Source organism: Oryctolagus cuniculus, chromosome 11 (assembly GCF_051225735.1).
Source record: "Oryctolagus cuniculus isolate XC-2025 breed Fujian yellow rabbit chromosome 11, ASM5122573v1, whole genome shotgun sequence".
Classification (NCBI taxonomy): domain Eukaryota; kingdom Metazoa; phylum Chordata; class Mammalia; order Lagomorpha; family Leporidae; genus Oryctolagus; species Oryctolagus cuniculus.
Window position 1 is genome coordinate 97,185,610 of NC_142877.1, and position 13,464 is coordinate 97,199,073.

The window sequence follows — 13,464 nt, forward strand, 5'->3', positions numbered from 1 at the left end:
TTTCAAAGCAGGGGAGGGCCTTTGGAAACAAGTGGAACGACTGGATTTGAATTCCTAAATAATGGCCGCCTTGTGGGGAATGGATAAGAGATTGGCCACAGTAGAAGCAGGAATACCTGGGGGAGGCGTTTGCACAGTGCAGCAAGAGCTGATGTCACCCTGGTGGTGAGCCGTGGCGACAAACATGCAGAGATCCACACGGGTTCTGTGTATTGCAGCCCTCCCACTGTTGGGTGTGTGTGTGTGTGTGTGTGTGTGTGTGTTAAAGATCTGGACGGAGCTGAGGCTGTGGCAGGGAGCACCAAGGGAAATGATGAGATGAAATAGATGTAGTGTTAAGAGATGTTGGGACCCATGAGAAGATGAGTTACATTTTTATCAATTTCTAGATATCTGTGGGATGCCCAGAAAGAGCTGTGAAGCCGGTCTTGGCAAAGAAGTTAGGCGTGGAGGTCTACTCCAGAAAGCCTGGGGCAGGGAGGGGGGGTGCCGGCTCAGGGTGGGGCTGCAGGTGCCTGCTGGGGCGGGGCGGGGTCTGGTCAGCCGTGTTTCCCAGGCGCCCAGTGACTGAGCCCGTAGTCAGTGTCTGCACAGCGCGGGAGAGAAGATTCTGTTTGTCTTGTGCAGAAGACCGAGATGGTAGTCCGGGGAGATGAGGGCTTCCAGGAGGAGTCGACACTGGAGCTGTGTTTACCAGAAGGGCAGAAGGGCAGAAGGGCAGAAGGCAGGTGGCTGCGAGGGAAGTTTGCAGCCCTGTGCGCCTCTGCCCAGTGAGGCGGGATTCCTTGTCACTCCCGGTCCATCTCCCCGCAGCCCGGCTGTGGAAGGTCTTATCTAGCACACCAGCTGCTCCTCACCAGCGCTCGCTGGAGTCCTCCTGAGGCTCCTTTCTCCCTCAGTGACCCCTTTTAAAAATTGGATTCCAACTGTTGACCCGCGCTTCTCTGAGGCTATAGGTGTCACCTCGCGTCGGCGACGAGCCAATGTGCTTAGCCACGCCTCTGTTCCCCTCTTGTGCTGTGGACGTCTCCTGAGCCTGTAGACACCTCTCAGAATAATGTTTTTCAGGCATAAAATAAAAACATAGGGTTGGAAAATAAAGCCATTTTTATTGATATATGAATATACCAAAATATTTTTTTCCATTTGAGATGTGGTGATAGAGCTTAACACATTCAGTGGCAAGATCTAGCAGCAGTAACTACCGTAATTTCACAGTAGAGATGAACATAAACGATATTTTGAGATATCGGCAACAGCTATAAAATGATATGAAAATATCTGATTTCTTTTGGCAACAGTGTCGCAGGTACAGTTAGTACTACTATGGCCTGACACTGTAAGTAAAGGAAATGCTAACTTTCATTATTAGAGTACACTGGAAAAAAAAAAAAGATGTATTTTTTTTTTCTTATCCAGTTTTCTGGAGTCCCTGAACCATATCCATAAACTGGAGTGGAGTTTCCACTCCAACCATTCATTCAGGTTATGAGTGTTTCAGAAACCACAGACATGAAATGTAAAGTGTGATATTTTGTTGCAAAACTCACTTGATTGGCTTATTTTGACAAAGGCGGTTTATTCCCATCTGGAGTTCACAGATCAAGGACGTGCTGGGTAAATAATGGATGGATGAATGAGTGGATCAGTGAACGGTGGCTGGGTGGGTGGCTGGGTGGTTGAATGAATGGCTGAGCAGGTCGGGGGTGGATGGAGGCCCCTGAGAGAGGAGACGGCTGTTGACAGGCTCAGAACTCCTACAGGATAGAGCTCCAACTTGAAGCCACATATTTTTTACTCTAAGTCACTTGCACTTTATCCTCTCCCGTCTTACCATCAGCTATTTTTATTTTAAGGAGTAGACACAGTGTTAACTTATGTTCATAAAATTCTGCCATTCTAATCATGAGGGAAAAACAGTCCCCTTATTCTTTGCTTAGGTGAGAGCAAAGAGTACTTTGTTTATTTCTTAGCCACGTTTTTAAGTGTGCTGAGTTTGTAGGCCATATGTGGACTGAAATGAAGAGGGATTCAGAAACTTGCAAGCTGTCAATGAACTATGGATGTGAAGTTGCTAGAAGACCAAGATACCCAGCAGTGGGGGTGGGTGGCGGTACTCTCTTTCCTATTGGCCTCCAGACAGAACCCAGGCTCACTGTTTACAGAAGACACATTTTGTCTCCATTGAAGAACTTGATCATGACTAGGCCTACGCAGCAATGTGCCACAGTTGTCTGAAAAGATCTGGACTGAAGGTATCCCAACATTGACCTCTGTGTTCATTCATTCAATTCATTCATTCATTCATTCATTCCATAAATGTTTATTGACAACCTGTTCTCTGCAGGATGCTGAGATGGATGCTATAGAACGAGACAAACTATTGTGGCGCTTAGAGTCTCCTGGGAGGCAGCCAATAAATATGTTTTAAAACAATAATTATACCATTTAAAAAAAGAAACATAGGCTGCTGCTGCTTCTTCTCCTCCTTCCTCCTCCTTCCTCTTCCTCTTCCTTTAGAGCCTTTGATTGACTTATCTTGTTTGAGAGGCAGAGAGAGAGAGAGAGCGAGCGAGCGAGGAGAGATGGCCCAGCCACTGGTTTGGTCACCAGATATCTAGAACAGCCAGGGCTGGGCCACCCCCAAGCTGGAGCAGCAGCCAGAAACTCCATAGGAGTCTCCCATGTGGGTATCAAGAACCCAAATGTTTGAGCCATCGCCTGCTGCTGCCCTCTTTTCCTTTTGATCATTAGAGTCCTCAATGTAAATTCCTCCTTCAGATGCTCAGAGAGATGCCATAAACTTACTCAGAACCTGATCGGTTCTGTGGCCACTAGAGGAATAAAGAAAAGTGACAGGGGCCTTAATGGCTAATAAAATCATCACCCGACTTGGGTGGATCATTGTTCTTTCCCTCTCCCTGGCTTGCTAAAGGTCGGTTTCTAAGTATTATCACGTACATGATTTCATTTCGCCTTCACAACCGTGCTAATGGGCAGGGCATGTGGCATTATTGTGTCCGTTACACAGATGTGGTCACTGAGGTTCAGGGACCTTACTTGCCAAAATCAGGCAGCCTGTAAGGTACAGAGCAGGAACTAGAACTTGGGCGTGAACTCCTTCAGTGGTTTCCTAACTGCCTTGGGTAACAGGAAATGATGAAGAAACTACTTCAAAGAAACTACTTCTTTGCATCCCAAAGAGAATGGAATACAAAATTAGCTATGCTGAGAGGCATTTAATGGATGTGGAAGCAGTTGGGGGTGTGTGTTTAAGCCTGGCAGTGGATACCCTGACCAAGATGCCTGTATCGTACATTGCAGGACCTGGGTTCGATTCCTGGCTCTGGCTCTTGACTCCAGCTTTCTGCTAATGTAGACCCTGGGAGGCAGCAGGGTTCCTGCCACCCAAGTGGGAGACCTGGATTGAGTTCTTGGCTGCCAGCTTTGGCCTGACTCAGCTCCCTTTGTAGACATTGGGGGGAAAAACCAGCAGATGGAAGTGTTTCTCTCTGTCTCTGTGTCTCTGTCTCTGTCTCTCTCTGCCTTCCAAATAAAAAATTCAGTAAAAGAAAGTGCTAGGCACCTACTTGGCATTTGCCTAGTAAAGAAAACCCATCCTGCAGGGGTCCTTGTAGCACTTTAGGAGTAAGACTAGACTTGTGCTGGGTTTCCCACAGTTGAGGCTTTTTCTTTTTTAAAAAAGATTTATTTATTTTATTTGAAAGAGAGGGAGAGAAAGAGAGAGATCAGCCTTCCATCCACTGGTTCACTCCCCAAATGGCTGCAATGGCCGGGAATGGGCCAGACCAAAGCCAGGGGCCAGGCATATGATCCAGGTCTCCCACATGGGTGGCAGGGACCCAAGCATTTGGCCATCTTGCATTGCTTTCCCAGGTGCATCAGCAGGGAGCTGGATCCGAACTGGAGCAGCTGGAACCCGAGACAGCGGGACGCTGGCATTGCAGGTGATGGCTCAGCTCGCTGCACGCAGTGCCGGCCCTCAGGCCCCACTTTCATGCACATTTCCTTTGCGCATTTGCTGCAAAAGCTGCAGCGCGGCTGTGAGCGCCCTGCCTTACCTGGGATGACAGGGCAGAGCCATGGTGCCACTCAACGCCAGAGGGTACCTTTCACCTACTAGAATACGTGACTGGCGCCCCCTAGAATTGTGTGGCCTACAATATGTGGCGCACAATGGGGAATGCTTGTTGTCAATGAGAAACAGCATGAAGGAGTGGCAAGGAGGGGTCGCTGCTTGCCTGGTCATGTGCCCGCCGCTCCCTCCATGCACAGTACGTGCGTGCACCCACAGCAGAGTGTGGGCTCTACTCCGCAAAGTTTCCTCTTGGAGCTGGCTATAGCGTAGGCGTGATGTCTCGGTTCAAAAACAGAGTGACAACTCCGTGGGAACCGAGGAAGCCCAAAGGGGAGACAAGGTTTAGAGCTAAATCAGGATTGGATTTTGTCATGAAAGGCGCAACTGGCAAAAGCATCATTACCAGGCATTAACCTTGTTGCACACAGACGAACAGGCGGAGGCTAGGATTCAGAAATAAATTACACATAATCAGGGAGACAGAATAGGCTGAGAGCAACATTAGTGATTATGCCCTAAGGGAAGAAAGGGGCAAGGTAGCAAATGGGCTGGGGGTGGGGGGAGAGTAAGAATAATTTCTGGACACAGGGGGCTGAGTGCACTCTTTCCCCCATTTGCCGCCTGGCTCCCTAGGTATTAACTTCTCTGTTGTGAGCAGGGTTCTCTGGAGCCTGCTTTTTGTTTTCATTTGCTGAAATGAGCATGAGAAAGCCATTCAGAAGGCACCTTTCCCCCTGCCCATTTCTGTGTGTTTTCAGCACAAAAGAATCCATTTCCATTCAGCCAGAGGTGCCCCCCCCCCCGAAGTTTTCAGGAGGTCCAAGCCTCCTCTTCCTATTGGCTTCCAAGTTCACTGTCGTCATTGGCTGCAAAATCCTGACTGCAGCCAGGGTCCTCCATGCTGCCGAGAGGAACAGGACTTGTCCAGACCCTGGTCACTCGGAGCTGAGGAGGAGCCGCGGTCTAGTGCCTGGTCTCGCAGGTTCAGGATTCTCATGGCTTCAGCAGAGATTTGCACTTAGTTCCAGTAACAACAAGAACTCGAGCAACAGTGGGCTGCACCGTGACATCTATCGCTAACTTCAGAGAAAGTTAAAGGTGGGAGGGAGGTGTGTGGCTTAGAGGTGTGCTGAGGAGCGTATGGTCTTGTTATCTCTCCCCTGTGCCAGCCTTAGCATGCAGCTGTCTGTCCACCATCTTGAATCTCACAGAGCAAAATGGCTGCCCCTAGGCTGCACATGATGGCCTCACACAACTGCATTCCAAGGGAGGCAGTGAGGGAAGAGGGCCAATGAGCACTCCTCAAAAGCTGTCCTTATCCCTCAGGAAACTTATTCGAAGAGTTCCTCCCCCTGGACTTCTTAAGTCTTCACTGGCCAGCACGGGGCCATGTGGCTCCCTTAGCTTAAGGCATGGGGAAACAAGTGTTTTTTTTTTTTTTTGGCAGTGGGCAATGGGTTACCTTGTGACTTGGGTTTATTTCTATGTGAAGAAAGGTAGGGTTCCTTTGACAAAGTAGGAGTAACCCCCATGGGTGTGGCAACAGCTGTGTTTTTCAGTAAGGGGATCCTAGCAGGTGTGGGGTACACGTCGCTGTGTCGGGCCCCAGCCTCGGCTTTCATGAGGCTAGTTCCTGATTCATTCAGTCCCTGGGGACAGGCCCCTGGAATGAGTGCTGTCCCACCACTGCCATTGCACAGGGGCAGGAACTGAGTGACAGAGGTGAAGCGATGTGCCCATGACTTAGCTGGCAGTGGCAGAGCTGGGGTTCCAGCCCGGCGGTTGGCTCCCTGCCCTGCACCGCCTCCTCGGGGTGAGCTGATAAAACCTGCAAGGAGCACACGGGGACCACTGAGTCATGTCGGCTGCTGTTGCCATAGCTGTTCTCTCTTCTTCTCATCTGCCCTGCCAGGCAGGCACATTAGCCTCAGTGGGCAGTTGAGAAGCCAAACCCAACAGGGCTAAAACAAATGTCCCAGGTCACCCAGTGAGTGACCACCAAGCTCCAGTGCAAGCCAGTGGCAGGCAGTTTGTTCTGAGCCAGCAGCCTCTCGCGTTTGGGAACACTGCTTGCCTGTGCTGTTGATCCAGACCTGAATTTGGAAAACTGCCTTTGTGGAGGAAGAGCCAGAAGACGGGTAAGAGCACTAGTGAGGGCGAGTGGTCGTTTGGACCCAATTCCTGCCTCATCGCCTTTCAGCTTTTGAGCTCCCTCTGTTTTTGGAGCTAGGCTTTCGCAAGCAGGGCATCTCATCCTACCATTGCAAAGACAACCCGTGACATTGCGGTTCTTGGCTGAATGGAATAGGTACAGTTATTAAGTACCTACTGTATACTAGACCAGGGAGTACCCTGTTCCATTTGGACCTTTGGATGATCTACAATCCAGAGTCATCTTTCTGTGTTTTGAGAGGAGGGAGAATGGAGTCCCCTAGCCACAGAGAGCAGCCTTAGGACATTCTGGAAGCCCAGGCAGAGACGCCACCCAGTTCCCTGAGTTAGCCTCTCTGCATTGCTCCAGCATTTAATAAAAGTAATAGTCATGGTCAGCCGCTCTTACGTTTGAACAATTCTGGCTTTATTTTAAAGCAACACGTGTGGTGTGTTTTTTTTTTTTTAATAATTATTTTTTAATCTAAAGGTCATCTGATTTTTCTTCTGCTGCTCAGGGTCACGAGGCTTCCTTATCTAAACAGTGATCTTTTGTTCCAATCCTTAGACCCACAGAGATTCCCCCCGCCCTCCGCCTTAACTCCTATTTTAACAGGACAGCCTCTCATCTCCCCCAACTGCCTGAGAAGTACTATCTTTTAACAGGAGAGGAAAAAAAAAATCTCTAATGGGCTTTCCAGAAATCTTCTTAGACTGAATTCTCTATAGACTATTTTATGCAGATAAGTCGCTTTCTCTTGGGTGATGACTCTTTTCCTTGCAAAGTGAGCAGGGCGTTGGAGGAATCCACGCTAGCTCACCATCAGCGCACAGCGCACCGTCCACAAGGAAACCTGGACGACACGTTAAAGCTGCAGAAATCAATTTAGTCCGTGAATCCATTTAGTGTAGATGTTAATGAAACTTGGTGGGCTTAAAAATAATGAATATTTAATAAGACATAAATTGAAAGACATAAACACAGTCGACAATAACCTAATGAAGTTAATAAGTCTGTGCCTCCCCCTGCCCGTTTTCGGAGGTGCTGTGGTGCCTGCTGAACTTGGCCGGCTCTTCCATGGGCTGAAAGGGAAGTGTGCCTCTGCAAACCCGAGGACGGTGGGGAAGGGAGCCCTGGCAGGGAAAGTGTGCAATCGCAGTGTGTTTAGGAGCTTCCCCGAGACCCAGCAGCAAAGCCCGCTTCCTGGCGTTGGAGGCAGGAAGCAGCATGGGAGCACCTCGCTGCTTTTAAAGGAAAAGGGAAAAGACGTTCTGTCGACACCATCTCTGCTCTGAGCTCGGAGAGGGGTTTTATTTAACGATCAGGGAGCAAGCATGTGATTCCGTGTGCTCAGAGCCGCTGACAATTTAAATGCTTTGGAGTTGGGAGGCAGTGTTTTTTCATTTCTTCCTTCAAGACGTCAGCATCAGGCGCAGCCCCACGGCTGCATTGCCCTGTAGCTCTGTGGCGCTGTCACGCTCGCCACCTGTGACCGTGTCTTTGGCTCTTTACCCTGTGCGTGAGGTACCCTGGCTCTGGGCGGCACGTGGCACCCTTCTTGTAACTTCGGAGTTTCTGCTCTCTGCCATGCCACCCAAGAGGATTGTGCCTGTCACGTCTTGGGAGGCGTTTGTGTCGAACCTCACAGGAGCCAGTGCCTCACTGAAATGAATTCGGGCAAGCACCATGTGCACAGCCAAGTACAAGACCGCCTCCCTCCCAGTTCCGCAGTGGGCTCTCTCTTTGGCAGTGCCGTGGGTCTCGGCTGCGGCTCTCAGCTGGGGGAGTGTGAAATGGATGGCTGGCTCCCTGCTGGCGGTCGATCTGTGATCATATGTAGGGAACAAATGAGTTTGCCTGGGTTGGACAAGCAGGGTGGTTTTGTGGCAAAGGTGATAAAAAACAGCCCTGGGTATCTTTTTTAAGGGAATGAGCGTGGGTTCCTTCTGGGGAAGGCGTGAGTGACGTTCTGTGAGTATAATGAGAAGTATCACAATTCAAATGGTCTCTTCTCTTATTGGTGCGTCTGTGTGCATGTTCAGAAAGAAGGGGATCAGCCCGCCCGAGTGCAGCCCATCGCTTCGGCCACCTTGATCCACTCCGACCTGACATCCGTGTACGGCACCGTGGTGATGAACAGGACTGTCTTGTTCCTGGGGACTGGAGATGGCCAGTTACTTAAGGTTGGTTTTCTGTGCCTTCTTCAAATGTCTATTTTGATAGTGACCCATTTTGTGCTTTTCTTTCTTTATTATTTATTTTTAATGCACCTGGGTTATACGAGGAGACTCGAGGAAGTTCATGGAACATGGAATTGAAAGATCCATTTATTCTGAAGGTATTTTGAAATCCTTACGCTTTTTTTTTTTTCACAAGATGCATTATCCATAGCCTTTTATTAAAAATTTATGTATTTGAAAGGCAGAGTTACAGAGAGAGAGAGAGCGGGAGAAAGAGATCTTCTATCCACTGGTTCACTCCTGTTAGCTTAATGGCTATAATGGCCTGTGTTGGGCTGGGCCAGGCCAAAGCCAGGAGGCTAGAACTCCATCTGGGTCTCCCACGTGGATGGCAGGGGTCCAAGCACTTGGACCATCCTCTGCTACTTCCTCAAGTGATTAGATCAGAAGAGAAACATCCGGGGCACAAACCAGCGCTCACATGGGATACTGGTGTCATAGGCAGCAGTGCGGGCCCCTTCCACGAACTTTTTGAAGAGCTCTCTGTACTTGGATTTCAAAAGTCTTTTGCACCAGAACAGACATACCTTTGAATTCCATTGTGCACGAACTTTTCAAAGTCCCCTTGTATCCAAGACTGTACTGGTTGCTTTGTGAGCTCCTTCGAGACCCCCAGAAGTGGCCTGGAAGAAATTCTGGACATCTGGATGCAATCAACCCACTACCGGCCCAGCCAGGGAACGAGGCACCGGCCACTTTGCTTCCTGGGAGGCTGGCAAGCAAGATAGTTTCCCTTCCCTCCTCATAGCTGCCAGGGGAAGGTGAACGGCAGGCTGCCCCCCCCCCCCCCCGACTCACATTCCGGAGACGTTTAGCCTTGCGGTTCTCTCTGCTTTTTAACGGAGAGAACGTCCAGAACCCCGGATTTCTCACCACGTCAAAGAGTGGGAGATTCTGGGGCTCGAGGAGAAGCCGAGACAGGTGCTCCTTGCCTCCAGCCCACTTGCCGCCCACAGAGGGGGTTGGTTTTCTGCGCTCTCTCTGTGCCCGCGCACACCACCGAGAGGTTCCAAATCTGCCATGCTTTCTGGCGCCTCCTGACTGCTTTTTTCCCACTGGATGGAGACAGCCTGGTCAAGTTGAGGGTTTTTTTTTTATGCACTTGGAGGGGAAGGGCCGTGGGAAGGAGGAGAAAACGAAATCAGAGCCACCCGTTCTAGTGGCCATTGCATCAGTGTCCCCGGCAAGCATTTATTAGACACCTCCTATAGTCTCAGCAACCTCCATGGTTGGGACTGTCCTATTTCAGGCTCCTCTTGTTCCTTTCTGCAGCCACCTGACTCTCAGCTGAGATTCTTTCTCTTTTCTTTTTTTAATAGCTCTTTATTTGAAAGGTTGAGTGACAGAGAAGGAGAGACAGAGATCTGCTACCTGCTGGTTTACTCCCTAAATGTCCACAACAGCTAGGGGGTGGGCCAGACCAAAACCAGGAACCTGAAACTCCATCCGGATCTCCCACATGGGTGGAGGTAACCTAAGAACTAGGGCCATCATCTGCTGCCTTACCAGGTGCATTAGCAGGGAGCTGGCTCAGAAGCAAAGTAGCTAGGACTTGAATTGGCACACAGAGATGGCGGCATGTCCCAAGCAGGGGCTCAACCCACTGCACCACAGTACCCACCCCTCAGCTGAGAGTCTTCATGGAATACACAGAGATCTGTATTCCTAGCTAATCTCTTATTGATAACTGGCTGTGTGGCTTTTGGTGGCTAGCTTAACCTCTCTGAGCCTCCATTTGTGCATCTGTAACATGCAATGATCCTGGACAACCTAGGAAGCCCCTTGCCTCTGCTGTGGTCTCTGCTGCTGTCTTCCTCACACTTCTCCCCGCCCTGGCCAAGCCCGTTCACTTCCTCTTTCTCCAGCTGGGCCCCCTGTGCTCCAGTTTGCGTGCTTTTGCTCATCCTGCACCTCCAGCCTGAAACCCTTTACTCTTTTCCTCGACGTGACAAGCTATGCCTCGGCTCAACTCAGAGCCCGCTTTCTCTTTGCAGATGTCCAAGTCCGGGGTGATCTTGCTCTGCCCTTAGCTCTTGAAACACTCATGATCAGTGTCATTCTGGCTCATGGCAAATGGCTTGCTTCTCCCTGGTGGTTGTCTTGCCTTCCTCGCTTGGCTTCAAGCATCCAGAGCAGGGGGCCGTGAGATTCCCCCAGCCTTACACAGAGTGGAACACTGGTAGGCATTTGATGTAATCTGTTTCCTTTGGAGGAAACCCAGTAACATATGGGAGGGAGTTTGTTTGTATACACATTCTTTTTTCAAGTGTACATTGATCATCCTTCCTGTTGTATTCACTGTAGTTCCTGGGCAGTGGTGAACGCCCAGCAGTCATTGTGCCCATGCCAGCGACGTCGGGAGCCACACCAACCCCGTCGGGCCAAGGCACCTGCTAGCCTGGCACCAGAGGTTTCCATCCATCTTGCCAGGGCCTCCTCACCAATTATCTCTTGATTTGAGATATTTTTGAAGAGTGTTTTGACAAGAACACTGTTTTCTCCCAACCGGAGCCAACCAAACTGTTACATGGTGGATTGGAGGTGAAGGAACACTTGGCTATAAATAGTTCCCCACTGTGGGGCGTGGACCTGGTTTCTGGCCCTGGGCAGCTGGCCGGTTGTCGGTGATGCTGGGCCCCAGAGGGTGGGGCTGGGCCGCAGCTTCATGGGGCAGCAGGCGCTCGCAGGGTCCTTGCCCCAAAGTCCTTGGGATCTGCAGGGTAAGCCGCGTCTGTGGCCTTGTTTGTAGGATTTGGCTGACAGAGGCAGCCTGGCTTTCTGGTTGTTTTGGGACATCAGCACGATTCAAGAGTTCCTTTCTCTCCACACCCCTGGGAGGTAGGTCTGCTAGTCCCATTTTACCGATGAGAGAATCAAGGCTCAAACAGAACGTGAGTGATTTGCCTATGGACCCACGAAGCTGGAGCAGGCATATGACCCTGGAGCTGATGAGGAGAGAGCATTACTAACCTCCTCTCCGCTGCACCAACTTTGTACCTGCTAGCCCAGGCCCCGGCCACGCCCCCTCCCCGGAGGATCCTGGGAGCAGGTGGGGTGGGTCAGCAGTGCCTGGAGGCTCAGGGAAGAATTAGCTGCCTGAGATGGCATGATAACTTCTTCAGGATTAACCTCCGGCCAGCCCCAAGGAGAGCTTCCTCCAGGAAGCTGCCCTCCGGTCGGAGGGGGCTGTGAGGAGTGACTCTGAGCTGACTTGTCCCTCTCCCCCTGCAGGCTCCCTAGGACAGCCCTGTAATTCCCAAGACTCCCTCCTGTATCCTGTCTGCAGTTTCTGAGATGCAGGCCCCTGAAATTATCCAGGGCCCCCAAGACCCAGGACCAGGCGGATGATTTGGGATCTGCCGGATAATCCCCAAATCCCTTTATTCAAAAGCTTGGCGCGTCTCCCTTGCCAGACTTGTCACCAGAACTGCTAGGGGGAAAAAAAAAAAAAGCGGACATTGACAGACACGAGCTTGACTGAAGCCGCAGCCTGGCGGTACTAATGATGCAAAAAACAAAACCCAGCCCAAGGCAGACAGTGGGAGGAGGAGGAGAAGAAAAAGGGCTTGGATCCCTCGCAAGCCTGACTCATCAGTCCCCGAGTGATCCAGAGGCGGTGGTGTTCCGATGCCCTCCAGGCACCGTGCTCTGTGCGTGGCTGGCTGAGAGGCAGGCAGCGGTGCCTGGGGGCCAGTTTCTGATTTTGACCCCCACCAATAAAAACCTGGCTCCTGAGATCTCTGCACACCTCATGGAGTTTTAACATAACTTGATGCCATTTGAAACCTCATAAATGTAAATAATTTTTCCTTATGGGAGAAGCAGTGTACACTCCTGGAGAAAGTGGCGATGCAGCAGTGGCTGAGAGGAAGGCAAGGAAAAAAATTAGCCCTAATTGCACAGAGTAGCAACAACCACCGTCAGCATTTTGGATCCCCCTTTTCACATAGTTGAGGTCAGATTCTACCCAACTGTGCGTCTTTCTTTCCACCAGTTCATGAGGGCAGAGGCTTATATGCAAATGTCAGTAGCAACACTTTGTAAACAGTCTCTTTCAATAGCTGGAACCAATTCTGTTGTGTGCAAGCGTTGATTTGAACTTCCACTGAGATATGAGACCACTTTTAGGATTTCTCTGTAGATGCACTTTTTCAAGGAAAATGATAAAAGTGGCACCATCTCCAAAGGTGAGATTGGAGTACGACTGATGGACAAGCTGCGAAGACTACAGCGTGCTACTACCCACACTGCCCTGCGCCTGCCTCCATGCCCCAGTCCCTCTATAAGATTTTGGAACAATGGAAGAAATTTAAAGCTCAACAGGTCCTTTGAGAGCATCGGATCTGCCCTTAATTTTATGGGCATGCAGGCCTCGTGGTTTGGGGTGAGTTATATCCAGTCACTCTGCCACCCCCACCCCGTTATTTCCCCATTCGACTTCCTTTCTACACATGATCGCTTGCAATCATTTTTTCAGTTGTCAGCGCCTCCACAGAGATCAGCTGAAAAGCGTGGCCACACTGAACTCCGCGCTGGGGAATTCATGGCGCACATGTTGCCCGCCGTGCGCATTCTAGAAGCACACACGGATCTGTCTTGAGCTTGTGGTAGAGCCTGGGGTTTGGTGTGGATTCCTTTGAGCTGACTCTGTTGCGTACAGAACGTTGTCCTTATTTCAAGGGCAGCGTGGAATAGTTTGAGCTTTTCCAGGTGGTAAAATCAGTAATAACAGAATATGCATGAAATTTGAAATTTGTAGCTTTATGCATGCCCATTAACCTTTCTTGTAAGCATAAAAGATAAGAAGGCAGCGGGTGACGAATAATCACAGCTCCCGTTTCCCAGCTGTCACTTGGTGCCAGCGTCAAGAGAGCCGGCATCTGCGTGGGAACCGGCATCTGCATGGGTGAACTCATTTCATCCTCACCGGCTGATCTGTGACCATCCCCACTTAGTGCACAAAGAACCCCAAG

General features: G+C 50.3%; 1 protein-coding gene across 2 annotated transcripts in view; it reads left to right on the top strand.

Moving 5' to 3' along the window:
• The window catches only part of PLXNC1 (plexin C1), a 158,728-nt gene that overhangs the window by 11,779 nt on the left and 133,485 nt on the right, over positions 1-13,464 (top strand). For both annotated transcript variants that reach the window (XM_008256886.5, XM_089308756.1), the window contains exon 2: positions 8,294-8,434. In XM_008256886.5, the coding sequence (XP_008255108.5) occupies positions 8,294-8,434 (141 nt within the window). The remainder of the gene's footprint in view (positions 1-8,293; positions 8,435-13,464) is intronic.